Source organism: Fimicolochytrium jonesii (assembly GCF_025526975.1).
Source record: "Fimicolochytrium jonesii strain JEL569 chromosome Unknown EV422scaffold_41, whole genome shotgun sequence".
Classification (NCBI taxonomy): domain Eukaryota; kingdom Fungi; phylum Chytridiomycota; class Chytridiomycetes; order Spizellomycetales; family Powellomycetaceae; genus Fimicolochytrium; species Fimicolochytrium jonesii.
In genome coordinates this window covers 151,435-170,426 of record NW_026515708.1, presented here as the reverse complement: position 1 = coordinate 170,426, position 18,992 = coordinate 151,435, and the positions used below count along the sequence as shown (strand labels likewise).

The following is an 18,992-nucleotide window of genomic DNA, read 5'->3' as shown; positions in this document are numbered from 1 at the left end:
ATGATGAAACGATTACGGAAGGGCGTTGCGGTGAGGACGCGTCATAGATCCAGAGCCAGGAAGGAACGGTTAAGGTGCAGCCAACGGGCAGCATGCAAGGATCATTGCGAGGATGGCGGGAGATGCACAGTCCATTTTGGATGCTTGATGCATGTGTAAGGAATGTGAAGGTGGATGCGAAGATGCTATTTGTGCCCGATCCAGTAGTCGTGTCGTGTGCTAAGGTCGTAAGATGATGCCTTTCGTAAGATGATGCCTTTCACCCCGATGCCGAAGACGTCTTGATTCGAGGTCTTGCGCCGAAGGTTGGCACTTGGGGGAGCACAGCGCGCGGTGCCAGTCCCAAGCTACAGGAAGCTCACGACTGCACCTGCCACCACGCGCCAGGGGTCGCCGTGGTCGGCGGCTGCTGCTGTTGTTGTTGCTGTGACTGCTGCTGAGCTCCCTGCGCATTGGGATTCGCCGCGTTGCCGCCACCGGATCCCAAAAACGGATTATGCCGATTTTTTTCCGCCTCGCTCATCGCCACGCAAGGGCTTGCGAGGGCGTACCTCCCTGGCGGAGGAGGCGGAGGCGCGCGCTTGGCTGGGGAGGGTGATTTGGGTTGATCGCGTGATAGGGATTGAGTTGTTGTTATGGGTTGTTGTGGGTTGAGACTCGGGCTGGAGGCGGAGGGAAAGCTGTAGAATGGGTTCTGGGAGCGTGAACGGAATGATGTGAGTGGTCTGGTGAGGTATCGCGAGAGTTATTAGTCAGTGGCACGAACCTTCGCGTCACCTTCTCGCACAACAAACGCCTCATCAACCTTCTTGTCCCACCACTGGTACGACGGCGAAGAGGGAGGAGGCAGTTTACTGTTCGATAGGGAGTTGAGCGACTTGCTGGTCGCTTGCGTGGATCGTTCCGCTGGTGGGAAGGAGTCCGGCCGGGCGGGCGGGAACGAGTCGCGGAACCCTAGGGATGCTGCGTTTTGAGGCGCATTGGCTGCAGGAAAGGCAGATATGAGCCAAAAACGCACCCATCCATGATTCTGACCGAAACACACGGGATACTTACTCCCACCGCCCACACCAAATCCGACCCCATTCCCTGCAGTCACGGTAGGCACGCTAGGCGGTATACTGTTCTGCTGCGGCGGATCAGGATCCTCCGCCAGATCAATCAGCAACGCCGTGGACGGTTTCTCCTCCCTCGCCTTCGGCGGCGGTCCCTGCGGCCTAACCGGCAACGGCGGCGGAATATGCCTAGTGGCCATTTTCTCCCTATAAATCTGTTTCTGCAGCTCATCCAACTTGGTCCGATCGATAATGACCGTGTCGATCTCGAACACGGCGCGCACGGGCCGGTGATCGGACATGAGCCCCTCGCCGCGCGCGTACTCCTTCAGGTCGATGCGGCGGCCGCGGTAGAGGATACGGTCGGTCCAGGCGGGTGCGCGCGCCTTTTCGGAGGTGTCGTAGGTCTGCGTGCCGTTATCGTACTTGTACGTCGGGTCAAAAGTCGACACGTCGCCTTCTTGGAACCCGTCGAATGCTAGCCCTTCGCGCCGCTGGTCGTTTAGCTGGTCGGCGGTGGTGAGGTACGCGAGTTCGTGCCGTCGCACCCGGGCGCGGATCTCGTCGTTGGGGAGGTTGATTCTGTAGTTGAAATCACCGAACCAGAAGATCATGTCATGTTCTGCCAAGCGGCGCCCGCGGAACGTCAAACCGTTGTGAATCGTCCAGTAATCTTTGTTCCGGTCGTCGATGGCGGTTTGCCCCGCAGCCAGATGTGCAGTGACGAGGGCCACGCTCGTGTCGTTGACGCTGAAGGAGATGCCAATCCCGCCTTTGTTGGCCGCCATACCGCCCAACCCCGTCTTCTTAACGGACGACTCGACGTGCCGCACAAGGTTCACCGAATCCGCGCGCACAAACACAAACACGCCCAACGCGACAAGGTGCAGCGACCTCAGCAGAACGTACGATACACCCCCTGGTCGGTCGTTGATAGCGCGCATGAACGTAGCCTCCCACTCCAACCTCAACTTATTGGTGTCGGCAGAGATATACTGTCCAGGCGTCAACTCAATCAACTCCTGTACACCGATAGCAACCAAATGCGGGAACTCGACCTTCTCGCTCCGCAGCCACGTCTCGATGCTGTCCGGCTTCAGCTTCCCGTTCACGTTGTACGTGCCAATAAACATGGTAACGGGCACCGTGGAAGAGTATTCGGCTAGCCGAGACCGCATGTCCCGTGACACGGCCTCGTGCAGCGGGTTGCGGAGGAGGACGGTCTCGCTGTTTGCGAGCTTTCCGAGTAACAAGTCGATAGCTTCCTGGCGGGTTTTGTCTTGGAAATTGTTGATGTAAAAGCGGTTGACAGATTTTGCCGCATCGTCCAGCAGACCAAGCATTGTCGACTTCCCTTTCCGCGTAAACGAGGATTTCAGCGCGCCCGTGCCCGCATAGATCTTACTCAACCAGTCCCCGTTATCAGCCCACAAATTGTTATACAGTGTCGCAAAGTTCTCCTCCTCCATCCCACTAAACTGCTGATCAAACTGCGCGAGCTGCGTAGCCAGCGCTTGGCGTGCCAGCCGGGTCTGCACCACATTCGTCCGATCCAAGCAGTCCAGACAATTCGTGCGCACTACACCGTTCTGGCTAAACACGATCGATCCGGATTGTGCGTCCGCGAGGAAATAGGAATACCCCTCCAACGGCTTCCGCATCGTCAGCGTCAGATCGTTCAGCCGGTCGTACCCGCCCGTTTTGACGATGGCGTGGAAATCGAACTCGGTGTATGCCAGCAGCTCCTGCAGATCGGGCATGCGGTCCAGGCTCTGCCGGAACAGATCGCCCAAGACCTGTTCGCTGGATCCGTCTTTCTGCGACAGGAGATTCACGACGTGGATCTTATTGTAGCGCGACACGAGCTCCTCGAAATGTTTCCGTGTAGCGGGGGCAGACGACTCTGCCCCACGGCTGATGGTGACTTTATGCGTCATCTGGATCCCCGTCTGTTCCCAAAACACAGGCACACTGCCGCGGATCTGGATGAACGAGAATGTGAAGAACTTGCTGTAGAGAAGAAACTCCGTCTCGACGAAATTTGACACGTGGCCGTCGTCGTTGACCCCGCGAGACAGCAGCCTCGTTCCGGCGCGTTTGCAGCTCAGACGGGATATCAGCGCCATACGGCATGGCTGCATCCCAATCGGGAAATCTACCATGCCCACGTATCCCTGTATGGCCAAGACCAGTACGCCGCCGGCGTCCAAGTCGTCCCTTTCCTCAGCGTTCAGCTCCTGCTCTCTGATTTGCAACAAGCCGCTCAACAGATGCTTATTCCAGACGAAATGCGCGTCGGCGTTTTCGAAAATGTTAACTGGCGACCCTCCCTGCTGGACATCCACTGCCCGCCGTTGAGATGAACGCGTCAGGTCCAATGTGGGGCTGAAGTAGAACGAGCCTGTCGAGAGCAGCTTTATGAGGGCCTGGCATGGATGTATGACAGGCCCTGCGGTAGACTCTTCGAGGTAAGTAGGATTGGTGGGTTTCAGAGGGTCGGGGATTTCGCCGGGGTTAGCATCGTAGCGATCCGTTAGGAGCGAGTAGAAGTTGACTCGGAGGATGCGGTAGATTGGGGAGCCCTCCAAGTCTCCGACCTGTAGATACGGTGGGAACTCGTTAGATTTAGGGCCACGAATGGTTTCTTATGTCATGTCCTGTTCCGATGTCCACCGACCGACATACCTTGATGGCCTCCGTCACAATCCCTATGAACAGGTCTGCATCCAAAGAAGAATCATCAATGACTGCTCGCCATCAATCCGCCTCATGATCCCGTCTTCCTTTCCCAAAGTCCCCTCATTCCGGACACAACAACAAATCCTCCACGTCACCCAACCCGTCCCCTAACAAAAACAGCAAAAAACACCCACCATTCCCAACCTGCACCAACCCAGCCGTCCCATAAACCGGCCTCTGCACCAACAACTCCCACCCCTCCGCCGCAAGATCAATCGTCTCACTCGGCTGGAACCGCGCCGTCGAGCGCGCCGGTTTGCCGCCGCCGCCTGTGTCGATGGCTTCGAATACCAGGGCCGTTTTACTGAGGTTGACTGCGGGCCGGAGGACGAGGGTTCGGGGGTGGGATTGGACGAAGACAATTGCTGGGGGTGGGGTGGGGGCGTTAGCTGTGGATAGGGTGGGAGGGGAGGGGCGAGGGAGTGGGTAGACTTACATTGGCGGTCGGTCATTCTGGATGGCGGGTTGTCGGGGTTAGGTGATGTTGTGAGCAGACGTTCCCAAAGAGACGCTGGACACGGAGGATGAAGACGTTAGGAGAACGAGCAGAACCTCCACAAAAGGACGACTGGGGCCAGGTTGCAACCGTGCGTCGATGGGTTTGAGTTCACAGTTCTGCAACTTCGAGGATGGGCGGAGCCTCGATTGCGGACACCGTCATTCTTTTGGCGCGCCCGCCGTGCCCGTCATTTCCCCCTTGGACTTTCCGCTCCCCTTTTCGTCACACGCAGTTCCCGCGTACCGCCTCCAACGCTCCCGCCCGCCTGAACGGAGGTCCCCAACGTACCGTTTCCGAGTCGTATCGATTTGATTCAAACACCACGGACATCACTCGAAAATACGGACGAAAGACAGTGCTCAAGAGACCAACTCAGGAACAAAAACGTTGCAAAAGAAACCCAATGAAAATGATAAATACAAAAAACCAACAATCCCTCCGCTGTGTATACCAACAAACTATGTATATGTGAGGGAGATGTGGAGGGTAGGGTGCTCGACTATGTGTGCAATGCGTTGCGTTGCGTGGCATGTTGCGCGGCGTGTGGGTGTGCGATACCATATGCATCGCTCTCTAACTACTACTCCTACGGATATGTTATGCACGTCTGGTTCTCTGAACCAGATGTGGGTGATGGGGGGATGAGGAGGGGTGGCGTGAATCTAGCTTGGCCATACTGACTACATTGGCTGGTCTAGAGAACGAGAGGGATGGCGGGATGGTTGAGCGAGGTCGGAGGTGAGTGTTTAGGAGGACTTGTTCTTGTCGCCGTCGACGTCCTTGTACTCGGCATCCTGGGCCTTGCCGGCGTCAGACGATCCCTGCTGGGCTGTCTTCGACTTGTACATCAGCTCGAACAGCTTCAGGGAAGCCTGCTGGAGTTCTCCGTACTTCTCCTTGATCGTCTCGGGCGCGTTCTCCTCAGGGCCCTTGGCGAGCATCTCCCTCAATTCAGCGATCTGGGACTTGATCTTGTCGACCTCGGCCTTGTCGAGCTGGTCCTTGAACTCAGTCATGGCCTTCTCGGTGTCGTTGATAATGGATTCAGCGTGGTTGGTGGCCTCGATGACCTCCTTGCGCTTCTTGTCGGTCTCGGCGAATTGCTCGGCTTGGTTGATCATCTTCTCGATTTCGGCGTCAGACAGACCAGAGGAGGCGGCGATGGTCAGAGACTGGTCCTTTCCGGTGGCCTTGTCGCGGGCAGAGACGTTCACGATACCGTCGGCGTCAATGTCGAAGGTAACCTCGATTTGAGGAACACCACGGGGAGATGGTGGGATACCGACCAAGTTGAACTGTCCGAGGAGCTTGTTGTCCTTCACGAGCTCACGCTCTCCCTGGAAAACCTTAATCTCGACCTGTGTTTGGCCATCGGCAGCGGTGGAGAAGACCTGCGACTTCTTGGTGGGGATGGTGGTGTTACGGCCAATGAGACGGGTGAAGACACCACCGAGGGTCTCGATACCGAGAGACAATGGAGTGACGTCCAAAAGCAACAGCTGGTCAACGGCTCCAGAGAGGACACCACCCTGGATGGCAGCTCCCATTGCGACGGCCTCATCCGGGTTGACAGCCTTGGAGGGCTCCCGTCCGAACAGGGACTTGACGGTCTCCTGCACCTTGGGCATACGGGACATACCACCGACAAGGAGGACCTCGTTGATCTCGTTGGGGGAAACGCCAGCGTCCTTAAGTGCCTTCTTGCAGGGGTCGATGGTGCGGTCGATGAGGGACTTTGTCAGGGACTCAAACTGAGCACGGGACAGCTTCATGTTGATGTGCTTGGGACCCGAGGCGTCCATAGTGATGTAGGGGAGGTTGATGTCGGTTTGGAGGGTGGCGGACAGCTCGATCTTTGCCTTCTCGGCGGCTTCACGAATACGCTGCAGAGCCATGCGGTCCTTTGTGACGTCAAGGCCTTCCTGTTTCTTGAATTCGGCGGCGATGTACTTGACCATGGTGTTGTCAAAGTCCTCTCCTCCCAAGTGCGTGTCACCATTGGTGGACTTGACCTCAAACACTCCTTGCTGGAGTTCCAAAATAGAGATATCAAATGTACCACCTCCCAAATCGTAGACGGCGACAACCTTGTCTCCGGCCTTTTCCAGACCGTAGGCAAGAGCAGCGGCGGTTGGCTCGTTGATCACACGCTAAAAAATGTGAAGAACGCGATTAAAAACCGTCACAAAGTCGAACGACTTTCAAAGCGGATTGCCCAATTGGATACGGAAGGAGAAGACAACTACTCACCTTGACATCAAGACCAGCAATCTGTCCAGCGTCCTTGGTCGCTTGACGCTGAGCGTCGTTGAAGTAAGCCGGAACGGTAACGACGGCGTGCTGAGCGGGCTTGCCCAAGAAGTTCTGGGCAGTCTCCTTCAAGTTTTGCAGAATGAAAGCTCCGATCTGCGCTGGGGAGTACCTCTTTCCGCGCGCCTCAACCCAGGCGTCACCGTTACTGTGCTTCACGATCTTGTAAGAGACCGTGTGGATGTCTTTTTGCACCTCGGCGTCGTCGAACTTCCTTCCGATCAGACGCTTGGTGGCAAAGAGGGTGTTTTCGGGGTTGACGACGGCCTGACGCTTGGCGGGGGTTCCGACCAGGAGCTCACCGTCCTTTGAGAAAGCAACGACGGACGGCGTTGTACGACCACCTTCGGCGTTCTCGATAACACGGGGCGTCTTTCCGTCCATGACGGCCACACAGGAGTTTGTTGTTCCCAAGTCGATACCGATGACCGATCCGGTGACCTTGTCGCTGGCGAAGCGAACGAAGGCGGGTGCGGCGAAAGCCTGGCGAGAGAGGTGGGCAGATGCCGACCTCATGCCGAGAGGCCTAGATGCGCGTAATAATCCGATCATGCTGTTGGATGTGTGTGTTGGTTGACGGGAGATCTAGCAGCAGCGAACGCCTTTATGTAAGAGCGTAGGTTGCAAGAGGGGCGGGGGGGTGGTTGTGAGGGGGTGCGGGCGATGCTCGAGGGAACAAGGATGCGGGTGGGGATGGGACGAGCCTTATAAGCGGTGGAAGCACAAGAGAGCTAAATGGAACCCCTCGGAAGAAAACCACGCTTTCGACTGTCCTTAGGAGTCCTGGACGTGTGCTTCTTCCATCCATCCATCCCGTCAATCTCCGTTGGTTTTTCCGAAATGCATTTTAAGCCGCCCACGTGATCGCGTTGCCACGGCGTCGCAAATCATAAAATCTCCGAGATTACGAAATCAACCCACTTTGATTCCTGCGACTGGGAAACCTACGTACGTACGAGCATGCGAACCGAGTGCAAAGAGCACAGGAGAAACACATAAATGAACTACGGAAAAAGTCTAGTTGCTAGAGGTTGGGGTGTCCGGCGCCGCGACCTCGCTGACCCGGCAAAGGATGGTTGCGCGGATCAGACGGCGTAGGCGCGATTCTTCGAACTCCTCCTACTCGTCCACGCCGAGGAGCCTGTCCCACCTTTTGCCTTGCTCCTCACGCAGCTTACGGTTCCATGTCCGTTAGCTTTTCCAAATCACCACTTGTCAAGTGGACGCACCGGTATGCGAACTCGATTGCTCGGGGTAGGGTGAAGTATAGCGGGCCATCGATGTTCGCTCCTCGGAAAACTAGCTGTACTTGGATGCCCTTGGCACCACCACCCTCCGACCCCATCGCCCTCAACCACAGACCAACTAAACACTGCCCCTTCATCGTGTACTCACTCCCATCCCCAAATACGTCTTAGGATTTCCAGCCATTCCCAGAGCATCGCAGGCCACACGGGGTAGGTCAGCAATCGCTCCCATCGCGATGATGAGAGCATGCGGTGGTTTGAATAGCCTGTGGCGGCGAGGTGGATGTGGTGGAACGTGGCTTGGACCTTTCGTCAGTTTCTTGTTCGCTTTTGTGCCCCACGTCGTCCCGTCCAAATCCGACACCTTCATGTCGGAATACGCAGCAGCGCGTGTCACGTAAGCAAGCAGAGAGATCTGGACAAGAACGGACTCGCAAAGATCGAACCTGGCGGTCTCCGTTTCCGCCACCTCGCCCGGGATCGTTGCCTCGTTTTGCAGTTGATGCACCACTGCAAATGCGGTGCGACGTTCAGATATTCTGGTGCCGGTACAGAGTGCACCAACATCTGGAGCACCCAACTGGGATCGAATTCGAAGTGTGGGACAGTGGCGACTGACACGCTGAAGGATAGACGCTGAAGGGTGTGGTAGCGCTTGACGAGGATAAGCACTGGCATGGTGGTTGGCTCCTCGTCCGGAAGCCTCGATCGAAGGAGAGACGCGACAAAGGTCTCACGCGCGCGAGGAGACGCCCGTGAAGAAGAGCTTCTTCTGGGAGAACTCATCGGATACGCATATGATGTCGATGCCTAAGCCGCCCGAGCTTTCGCCTGCTCCTGGGTGCCGAGGAAAACGCTTATTAAGAGCTCATCCATTTGGATGGCATCGAAAATGGCCACCGACGTTGATGGTACGGTGGCGCTTCTTAGCTCGAGGGCCTGCCAGCACAGGCCACCTCGGTGGACCGACGTTGCGAAAAGCGTCGGTCTCCGCGTGATTAGCTGCATGCCATCGACAGCTCGGGGGAGTACGCTCGAGAAAGCGGCGTCTTTCTTGTGGATGAGGTAATGAGGTAGCACCATGGTAGATCGTTCCATTAGTTATACCGGACCGTCCTTTCCGTGTGTGCTCTCGTCATCGGATGAGCATACGTCGAGCTCATCGTCTGGCCCCACTCCATCCAATCGGTAGTAGCGACGGGTGGTGATCCGTGCGCCATCTGGCGGAGTCTGGTGGGTAGGGGGGCGCAACTCGGGTATCCTTGCTCGGATGGCTCCACTCCACGGCCGCCGTATCGTTGTCGTAATGATCATCCTCCCTCCGCTCGCTATACGAATCGGGTTTAAGTTCCTCCGAGAGAAGTTGAAAACGCCGTTCGGACGAAATGCAAAACTTCTCTCGGACATGAACGCACATCACGTGACTTGCCAACGCGGATTGTAAGGACGAATTAGAGCCGGCACCTTGGGAAGTGATTGGAAGAAGTGATCTCAAAGGCGGGGCCTGATGATAGATGACGACACGGGTTAGATTGGGTGGCTGGTATCGAATCAAATTTGGCCGCAGTCCCAGGCGCTCTCCCCCCCTCGCTGGCTGGCTGGCTGGCTGGGCCCGCTGGCAAAGACCTCGGGCTGGACGGGCCTCACTTTCGCTCGCAACTCGCATGATCTCACTTAACACCTTCAGCCAACTGGCATATTAATAACTTTCCAACATCCTTGTAAGTGGACTCTCTCAAACACTCCTACCACACTCTCACCTACCCTCAGGAACACCCGACACAGCACGTTGAGTTTGGTGTGTGCTTGCTTGCTACCGATGGATGGATGGATGGATGGTGGGAGCGATGGATCGATGGACGGGACGACCGGGGTGACTCATATAGCGCCGACGAAAACAGGAAAATGGGACGAAATGTTCATATAGGAGAGGGACAGCAGGACTACAGAGGGACGATAGCCACGATTGGGAGCAGCAGTGGAGGTTCCCGTCGTCGGAATGGAGAGTCGAAATGCGGAAGGAAGGACATCATCGGACAGGACTGGGGCATTCGGAAATGTGCTAAATCCTTTCCGTTCTTTTTTTCTCTTCTTTCCTCTTCTCCTCCATCGACTGCGACTCCTCGAATAGCAAATGGCTGACGCTGTATCGGCCGAAGGTCGTGGACGTGGTGGATTTGGTCGCGGAGACCGCGGTGGTCGTGGAGGCGACAGGCGCGGACGTCGTGGTGACCGTGGTCGCGGAAGGCGCGGAGGTGAGTAGGCAACAGATCTAGTTGGTCGGTTTGCGGCGTAGGGCAATGGCGGCGACTGTTGGCGGGCAGCGGGACAGAAGCCGCAAGAGAAACAGGAGTTCTGATTTTCTGGGTTCTTTTTTTCCGGTTACGTCTCTCAGGCCGCAAGGATGACGGAGCCAAGGAATGGGTTCCCGTCACCAAGCTCGGTCGTCTCGTAAAGGACGGCAAGATCAAGTCCATCGAGGAGATCTATCTCTTCTCTTTGCCCATCAAGGAATTCCAGATTGTGGATTTCTTCCTCCCCAAGCTGAAGGATGAGGTCATGAAGATTATGCCCGTCCAGAAGCAGACCCGCGCCGGTCAGCGCACCCGTTTCAAGGCCTTCGTCGTCATCGGAGACTTCAACGGCCACGTCGGTCTTGGTGTCAAGTGCTCCAAGGAAGTCGCCACCGCCATCCGTGGTGCCATCATCCTCGCCAAGCTCAGCGTCATCCCCGTCCGTCGCGGTTATTGGGGAACCATTCTCGGTGAGCCCCACACCGTCCCGGCCAAGGTCACCGGCAAATGCGGTTCCGTCCTCGCCCGTTTGGTCCCGGCCCCCCGTGGTACCGGCCTCGTTGCCGCTCCTGTCCCCAAGAAGTTGTTGCAGCTCGCTGGTATCCAAGACTGTTACACCACCTCCAGGGGTTCCACCAAAACCCTCGGAAACTTTGTCAAGGCTACCTTCCAGGCTATTGGAAACACCTACGGTTTCCTCACCCCGGACCTCTGGGCTGAGACTACCTTCTCCAAGAGCCCCTACCAGGAATGGTGAGTTTGCCCGACACTTTCCCTATGCACATTAGGCTTATCGTCCGGACATGGATCCTCATCAACCGTCTCTGTCTCTCTTCTCAATATTTAGGTCTGACTGGCTCGCTAAGACCGGCAAGCGCCAGTAAATGTATATGGATAAGGCTTCATCCTGTATTTTGATGGCAATCGGCCGTCGGTTATTTTACTGAAAATCAAAAGTATCAAAAACCGCCGAAATACGTTTGTTCAACCTGTGTTGCTTGTGAAATCTATTGGACGGTGGCGGAGGGTTTCGAGAAGGGAATGTTGCAGGAGTCATCCGTCAATCCGGACCATGATCAAGGTCGACCCAACAGAACAGCGAAGGGAACGTTGAAAACGCGGGACGGTCCTTCTCCATACGGCGATTGGAGAATGGGAACAACCAAAGAAAACAAGAAGTAAATTTCAACAATCAGCTACAGTTTTACAGGTTGATGTTCCGTATGTCCAAAAAACGGGAGGGGAAAAAAGTTTGTTTTGTGTCCTAGCCACAACCACATGCATTTCTCAATGCAACCCCCCAAAAGCTTCCCATCCCTTCGCATCCTCAGTACCCAAACTCATTAATATGCTCCAAAACCGCCAAATCAATATCATCATACTCCCCCTCCCTCAACCCCGGCCTCATGCTCGTCAACGGCGGCACCATCCTCGCGCCCCTCTTGGCCGCCGTATAATACAGCGTGGTGTACGTAAACACGTACCGCCTGAGCAACTGCCACACGGTCCAGCGTTTGGCGTAGTACATGATCTTGGGGTACTTGGACAGCGCGGAGCGCAGGACGGTGAGCGGGAGGTAGTGGATGGTGACGTTTGTGAGCGCGCGGCATTCGTTGCGTTTGGGGAAGGCGCGGAGGCAGGTGCGGCCGAACACCGAGCCGCTGTCATAATCGGAAGTGTGAGGTGAGCAAGGGGGTGGGGGGGAGGCGTTTGGGGGGATCCCATAAAACGACAGCAAACTGACGGGCCACCCCCCAAAAGCAGAAGAAAAATGACAACCCCTCCGTCGGCTCACCTGGGATAGACCCGCCCATCGATCGCCACAATCCCATGCTCCAAGAAATATATCCCCTGATACCCCTCAGTGAACACATGTGCGTTGGCCGGGATGGTCTGGATCAACACGCCTCTGCAGATCTCATGGGTCAGGTTTGGCTCGCGGTCGATGAAGGGTTCCAGGTAGGGCACGCGAGCGATGAAGTCGACGAAGATCTCCATCGTGATGAACCCGTGCAGCTGGGCGGGCAGCTCGCCGAGGAGGTTCGTGTAAGCCTGGGTGGCGGCGGCGGCGTAGTGGTCGGAGAGGTACTGGTGGACTTTTACTTTCAGGCGCGGGTCGAGTTTGAGACGCTGGAACATCTCGAGGTAGTTGTCGACCCGCAGATCGTGTTCGGTTTCGAGGCGGTTGGCGACGGAGAGGACGTTCGTGAGCGAGGAGATGAGGTACAGGGCGAGGAAGTAGGCGACGAAGTTGGCGAAGAGGGAGTAGCCTGTTTCGCGGACTGTTGTGGGGGCGATTTGGTCGAAGGAGGGCCCGACGAGGGTTATTGTTGAGGAGGCCCAGTAGAGGGCGAGGATGTAGGGTTCCATTATGCCGAGGGAGGTTATGTTGACGTTGCGGTAGTTGGCGTAGTTGGAGAGCCAGCCTTGTGGGTCGGAGGGGTCGTTTGGGTCTTCGGCGAGGCGGTAGCCGCAGGCTATCCAGTGGATCATGAAGAGGATGATCACGGAGAACTAGAAAAAAAGAAAATGGTGAGCAATTTGCCCGTTGATGATCGCCAATGGCCAACGTCTGGCTCTCCCAAATCTCTGCATCTGCCCCACAACCCACCTGAACCAACTTGAGCGTAGCATATCTCAAATTTATATACACCCTCCACTGCTTCAACTTCCGACTCGCCCTCAACACCCTCAACAGCTTCAATAGCCTCGCCAGCCTCAAAAACCTCAACAGCCTCAACTGGCTTAAATTCTTGCTATTGCTCCCACTGCTCTGGTTGATCATCTCAAAGGGTATGATGGACAACAGGTCGATGAGGAACCAGGACTTGACGTATCGGCTCAAGATGGCTTTGCCGTCGCGGACGAGACGGCCGGTTTGTTGGTCGCGGTAAGGGGTTCGGATTTGCACGAACATGTCGAGGAAGAAGACGATGTCGACGCAGCGGTTGATGAGCCAGAGGAGGTCGATGCCAGTGTCGTTGTGGATGAAGCTGGGGGGGAAGAGGGTTGGGTGTTAGTGTGTGGTGGGAGATGGGTCTCATAGCCAGGGCAGCCCTCGTTTGCAGGGAGTTGCACCGCACGGGCGGAAGCTGGCCCTCATCCCGCCTGGATTGCCCAGCCCGTCACTCCGTCCACCAAGCAAGCCCGGCCGCCCGCCCCGCCCGTCCATCCGTCCAAAGTCCTCCCCTTCCACCCGCCACAACAAGAATGTAACTACCCATACTCACGCAGTCTCAAATGGCGTCACCGAAGCCGTAAACAGCAACAAAATCAACGACAACATATCCCACCGCTTCAAAAAATTACTCGTCAGATCAAATATCGGGAAAATCCCCGCATCCTCCACCGGCACGACATAATCCGGGTCCTTCGGCCGATGATCCACCAAATACGCCGGCAACACCCCATTCTCATCCTTGATAACCCTCCACCGATCATTTTTCCCGTATTTGACGTGCTGCATGATGGAGCCGGCGGGCACGAGCATGGTGTCGGGCTCGTCGTCGGCGACGAGGATGTCGAGGAAGTAGGTGAGGCGCTCGTAGTAGGATTTTTGCTTGCGGGCGATTTTTTGGTGCGTTTCGCGCGGGGGGGAGAGGATGGCGGAGGAGAAGGTTTTGCGGAGTTTGGAGTTGGCTTTGGAGAAGGAGGAGGCCATGCTCATGCGCCGGCCGAGGTTGCGGGCGAAGCCGAGGCCGCCGCTGCCGCTGGGTTCGTCGGCTTTGGACATGGTGAGTTGGTGTGTATGTGGGTGTGTGTCGGTATCGGCTTTCGGTAGATTGAGCTGAGTTCCGGGTGTGTCCCCTGATGCAGAAGGGATTCTCGTAGACGTCTCCAATGAGGTACGATCGATAACAGATCAAGCCAAAACTCCCAAACTACAGCGTAACGTTGTCGCGAAAAGCCGTCCGAAGTGGGTTCACCCCGGTGTCATGTATAGGCTTTCCAAAGAGCAGCTCTCCTAACGTCGTTCAGGTCGTTTTTTGAGGAGGCGATCCTCTTACTCGTGTGTTTCGATATATGGTATACGCTGGCTACAACTCAGCCAAAAGCCGTAGTCCTTACAACAAGTAAACAGAGCACTGTTGGCTTTGAGACGTGCCAAACGCAATACAGTTAAGTCCGACGCATTATAGGCTGGTTTTCATGTTGACGGCGGTGCTTAGCAGTTCCTAAGGACAGGGTTGTGAAGGTCCCGCCGGTAAGGGGAGGGAATAAGCTTCAAAGCTTATTCCTTATGGTGGACGCTGCACAACAATGCTTTTGACAGGATCAAACTCCGCTATTCACTCGCTCGGTAAGTCCGTCTTAATGTCCCCGTATGTACATATCGACATACGCCGGAATTAGAAAATTAGAGACAGCAAGCATGGATCGAACCCCTCAGGAACTTTGAAAAAAGCTATCCACATAATGTGTTCAGAAGTCTAACATATATGAAAGCAGGCATCATTGGGGTTCTCTCCATATGCTTTGGTCCCATTCCATTTTGTTTTCCAACGACTTCATTCGATGGAGACACGACAGGGCGGGGTGGGAAACATGCCAAACAGGGTTTTTCGGTCGGGTGGGGTTCGCTTGGAGACGGGCTCCGCTGCAGATTGTTCCCGACGGAAAAGTCCGTGTGACAGAATCCTCCAACCGCCAACGTTGAAAGAGAAGGGAGACCCTGCGTGTATGAGATGGCTAGCGAGGCCGCCTCAGAGTGTGGCCAGACAGACGAGCCCAAGTAGTTTCCACCGATGGGTGCTTCTCTGTTTTGGGGAATGAACGCTTTGCTGTGTTGCTTTTGAAGGCATTCTCCAGCAGGAAGTCGCGTGGCGCAGCGGACGTTTGCCAAGCCACTGGATGCTTACGAGAGCAGAGTCCGGGCTTACGAGACGGAAAGGCGGCGGGCGGCCAACATGGAACGAAGTGGAGGACGATGATGGAACACGCATGATTCACGCACCTGCGGCCGCTGTCAATTCCACACCCGCCAAGGTGCTCCAAAAGCCTCCCAACAACGACGACCCAAAAGCTCACTTCAGTTTTCCGCTTTCATATCATCCCTTCTGCTCTGCCGCATACCCTACGCACGCGCGCATGGCGAAGACGGTAGAGTAAGCTTTTAGGGTGAGTCGGGCGGGTGATTACTACCGGCGGGACTTGGATATCATATGTGGAAAATAGCCAAATGAACGGCCGGGCGTGCATGTCCACAACCACCCGCCCTTGATCCACACTGACCGCTGCCAAAATGCCCAGTATCTTGCGTGCACCTCTCTGTCATGTGCGATGGATGTATGGGAGAGGCTGCGAGTAGAGTCGGAGTACAGCAGGTGTGGACAGTGGGTGAGGGAGAGAGGGGAGAAGAGGGATGTGCAAGGGGGGGGGGGGGGGGGGGGGAAGGAAAGCGCGCGATAAAATGGACGAGGCTCTTGTCGGTCCATGTCCACATCGCCTTTATCATCCTTACCAGAAAGACGACTCTCAGAACAAACACTCCACATACATACACTTACACACACACATACCATATCGGCATGCAGGCCATTGCCGTCTCCTCCTCCTAGCAATAGCCCACTCCCCTGCGTCCTCTCCGGTTTCTCCTCCGTTGTGAAGAGAACAACGCGAACCCTGCTGTCGGGCCCATTTTCACACCCACAATTCTGCCCGAAGCCCTTTGTATCACTACTGGTGAAGGTTACGAGCCTCGACCATGGCGACTTTCGAACAACAATATAACATGGAGGAGTCACCCTATCCAGTTCCCGATATTGCGGGTGACAGCTCGATTTACACCTCACCGACGGACACTATCGAAAGCGGTGACTACTTTGACACTTCGCTCTTGTTTCCCGCCGACACAGCAGCACAACTCGGGGGAGAGGCCCGCCGCCTTTCTTTCGACGCTGCCATGTACAGCGTAGGCGGATATCAGCATCTCGCTGGGAGCGATTCGCCTGGAGCGGAGCCTCAGAATGGGGCTGTTCCCTACCGGTCGTTGCCGCGACCACCTCGATCGCCGTCCGCCGCACTTTCGAACGGCAGCCATCACCCATCACAGCATTCCCTCAAACGGACGCCGTCTTTTGTGTCGGATCACATCTCGGATACGTCTAGCGTCCGCTCGAATCCCTACCCGCAACGAGCGGCGCCGCTGAGATGTCTATGGAGGTTGGAAGACGAGTCTCTGTGTTCTAGACCGTTCACAGATCCAGAGCTGCTGTACTCGCACTTGACAGAGGACCACGTTGGGAGGAAGACTACGGGAAATCTGACGTTGCAGTGTCGGGTTTTGAACTGCACGCACGCTGTGCAAGACCAGGCGTTCACGAAACGAGATCATATCACCTCCCATCTGCGGTCGCATGTTCCGCTCAAAGCGAACCCGTGCGTGACGTGTGCGAAATCGTTCAAATGGCCGCATGATCTGAAGAAGCATTATGCGAAGACGGGGCATGGGAACGCGGGCGCCGTGGGGGATGAGGGGGGAGTTGGGCAATTCTTGGACGCGCCGCCGGCGACGAGGAGCTTGGGGAGGAGGACTTCGAAATCGGGCTCCGTTGGACGACCACCCCGTCGCGCTGCAACATCGCCTGCACGGGTACCGGGTGGTTCGGCGGCGTTGCGTCGGAGATCGACCGAGCCTATCAAACCAGGTTCGGCTTCTCCGAGAGGATCGCCAGCGTTGTCGCCTGACACCAACGGCACACCACAAGGGGTGCCTGTTCCTTCACAAAACAACGACATGAACGGCGTCGACATCTCATCTTCTTACGTTACCGCGCATTCCTTTGGCAACACCAGCTTCTCGATCTCGGAACATCAAAGCGAAGGCCACTTCAGCCCTGGAGACATGGGACAACAACAAGTGGATCCGTTTAGCTTCATGCAATACCGCACGAACTCCTCTTCCTCATTCCACTCCATCTATTCCAGCTCCTCCGTCGGCGGTGACACGCACTCCGAGCTCTCCGCATTCGACGAACTCGCCTCGATTCATACTACCGAGTCCTACAACCAAGCCGCCGCAGCGGCAGCCGCCAACGCGGGCAACGGTACCGTGGAGGGGTATAATCCCGTCGACGTGCACCTCTTATCCAGATTCCTGGAAGAAATCTCCCTCCCGCAGTATTCGACTGGAGCCGTGGGGGACCAGTATCCTCTCCCGCAAACCCCGGACCTGAACAACCCGTCGTATGCGACCGGAACCGACTTCTTTGGCAACGCGAATGGCGATCTGGACAGTTTCTTTGCGGCATCGCCGTCCAATGGGCCAACGAGCGATGCGGAGATGTTTGGGTTGGTTGGCGCTGGTGGTGGGACCAGGATAGCCCCTGCCTCCCCGTACTTCACGGGCTTCGACAATGGCAATTTCGACAATGCGAACCAGCAACAATTCGCAGGCAGTTCGTTGCAGGGGCAGCAGCCGTACGGGTATGGCCTCCCAGATGGCCCAGCCATCCCCCTCCTGTCCATCTCGCAGGCCGATGAGGACAGTGCGCTATTTTTCCCGCCTGGCGGTCCGGATTACTCCGATCTCAGCCAGCAGCAGCAGCAGCAGCAGCAAGAGCAGTCTGTAGCTGGCGAGTTTGTGACGGACCTGTTCGCCAACGGGATAGGCGATGACGGAGGCTACTACTCCGCCACATCCCTACCGCGACCTTCCTCCTCCACGACCGATCCACCAGCCAACACCAACACCCCGCACATCTTCGTCACCCAGGACACATCCCCTTTTCAGACCCAGTTCCTCCATCGACAGCAGCAGCAGCAACATACTTCCCGCCCCGTGACACCACAGGACGTGCTTGCGGAACTCACCGACTTTGATAACGAGTTTACCGTCCGCGCCGGTAGCAGCTCCCAGTTCCCACCCCGACCGGCAAGCGCCATCCCCGTTCTGTTCCGCCCAACGGGCGACGGCAACACTTACGGAGACACGCCTACCCCCCACGACACGCACCTCCCCTTCGACGCCTTCTTTGACGATCCGGCCGGGATGGGCCATCTGAACGAAGACGGGGACGGTGTAGGCATGTATACGACGCTAAGTTCCAGCGCCCCGACATCGCGGGCCGGGACAGGGGCGAAGTTCCTCCAAGAAGCGTTCGAGAGCAGGAACCACCCGCCACCACAAGCTCATCACAACCACAACAACGCAACGGGAGACCCAACCAACCGCATCCACCAGGAGATCCACGCGGCGTTGCTTAATATGCATCATGGGGATAACGACCGGACTTTACGGATTAGTCCGGCGCGTGGGGGGTTGTAAGGGGACGGGGTGGTGGGAGTGGGGAGGCTGGGGGTGGTGATGGCGGCAGAGGTGCGAGCGGTGGGGTATCGCAGCAGCAGCAGCAGCAGCAGCAGCAGCAGCAGCAGCATAGCGCGCCGTCTATAGCGGATTTTGCAGAGGTGTGGGCTAAGGGGGTGGGGATGGGGGGGAAACGAGGAGTGGGAATGGGGGTGGTGTGGGTGGATGATGGCTTTCGTCGGGTTGGTGCACACCTGCCGAACTGGGGGGAAGTGTCACCCCCCTCCCCCCCATTTTCGTTCGTACTTACATAGCCAGGTACAGCCAGGGAACATAAAGCTATACCCACCTCTTAATGGAATTCAGTGTCCGTGTCACAAGAGACGCGCCGTGCAGCGGGCCAGCCTGGCCAGCGGCATGCCAGGCCAGGTCAGGCCAGAATGGCGATGGCAATGGCGAGATTGGAATCTTCACAACAACAACGACGGAAATGGGCAAACCTCTCACTCCACAGAAGAGGGCAGCCATAGTTGCGCTCCACAGGGCAGGGAAAAACAAAGGAAAGATAGCCAGAGACCAGGGAGTCTGTTTGAGCACCTTCAA

The 18,992-nt window shown here is 56.5% G+C and overlaps 5 protein-coding genes across 5 annotated transcripts; 2 read left to right on the top strand and 3 right to left on the bottom strand.

Moving 5' to 3' along the window:
- Positions 1-294: 294 nt before the first annotated feature.
- Positions 295-4,431, bottom strand: EV422DRAFT_333206 (Sac phosphatase domain-containing protein). The gene is made up of 6 exons (XM_053066368.1): positions 4,231-4,431; positions 3,929-4,159; positions 3,741-3,775; positions 1,057-3,652; positions 778-984; positions 295-694 (listed from the first exon to the last, which is right to left on the bottom strand). Exons 1-6 carry the CDS (start codon positions 4,244-4,246, stop codon positions 495-497), a joined length of 3,285 nt encoding a protein of 1,094 aa, XP_052921062.1. The 5' UTR covers positions 4,247-4,431; the 3' UTR covers positions 295-494.
- A 608-nt stretch (positions 4,432-5,039) lies between these two features.
- On the bottom strand, positions 5,040-7,119 carry EV422DRAFT_501664 (heat shock protein 70 family; the record flags this gene model as incomplete). The annotated part of the gene is made up of 2 exons (XM_053068209.1): positions 5,040-6,443; positions 6,544-7,119. 2 exons carry the CDS (start codon positions 7,117-7,119, stop codon positions 5,040-5,042), a joined length of 1,980 nt encoding a protein of 659 aa, XP_052921061.1.
- A 2,429-nt stretch (positions 7,120-9,548) lies between these two features.
- Positions 9,549-11,120, top strand: EV422DRAFT_547289 (40S ribosomal protein S2). The gene is made up of 4 exons (XM_053071593.1): positions 9,549-9,648; positions 9,982-10,105; positions 10,246-10,897; positions 10,992-11,120. Exons 2-4 carry the CDS (start codon positions 9,985-9,987, stop codon positions 11,026-11,028), a joined length of 810 nt encoding a protein of 269 aa, XP_052921060.1. The 5' UTR covers positions 9,549-9,648; positions 9,982-9,984; the 3' UTR covers positions 11,029-11,120.
- A 351-nt stretch (positions 11,121-11,471) lies between these two features.
- EV422DRAFT_501651 (uncharacterized protein) lies at positions 11,472-13,805 on the bottom strand (the record flags this gene model as incomplete). The annotated part of the gene is made up of 4 exons (XM_053068207.1): positions 11,472-11,805; positions 11,940-12,658; positions 12,756-13,137; positions 13,375-13,805. 4 exons carry the CDS (start codon positions 13,803-13,805, stop codon positions 11,472-11,474), a joined length of 1,866 nt encoding a protein of 621 aa, XP_052921059.1.
- Positions 13,806-15,546: 1,741 nt separating this feature from the next.
- On the top strand, positions 15,547-18,420 carry EV422DRAFT_547286 (uncharacterized protein). Its single transcript, XM_053071592.1, has one exon. It carries the CDS (start codon positions 15,849-15,851, stop codon positions 18,408-18,410), a length of 2,562 nt encoding a protein of 853 aa, XP_052921058.1. The 5' UTR covers positions 15,547-15,848; the 3' UTR covers positions 18,411-18,420.
- Positions 18,421-18,992: the final 572 nt, after the last annotated feature.

Coding starts and splice junctions, on each gene's coding strand:
- EV422DRAFT_547286 (XM_053071592.1), top strand. CDS start 15,849: ATGGCGACTTTCGAACAACAATATAACATGGAGGAGTCACCCTATCCA.
- EV422DRAFT_333206 (XM_053066368.1), bottom strand. Junction 3,776..3,928: donor GTTGGTGCAGGTTGGGAATG/GTGGGTGTTTTT, acceptor CTTTGGATGCAG/ACCTGTTCATAGGGATTGTG. Junction 695..777: donor GGCGTTTGTTGTGCGAGAAG/GTGACGCGAAGG, acceptor TCACGCTCCCAG/AACCCATTCTACAGCTTTCC.
- EV422DRAFT_547289 (XM_053071593.1), top strand. CDS start 9,985: ATGGCTGACGCTGTATCGGCCGAAGGTCGTGGACGTGGTGGATTTGGT. Junction 10,106..10,245: donor TGGTCGCGGAAGGCGCGGAG/GTGAGTAGGCAA, acceptor TACGTCTCTCAG/GCCGCAAGGATGACGGAGCC. Junction 10,898..10,991: donor AAGAGCCCCTACCAGGAATG/GTGAGTTTGCCC, acceptor CTCAATATTTAG/GTCTGACTGGCTCGCTAAGA.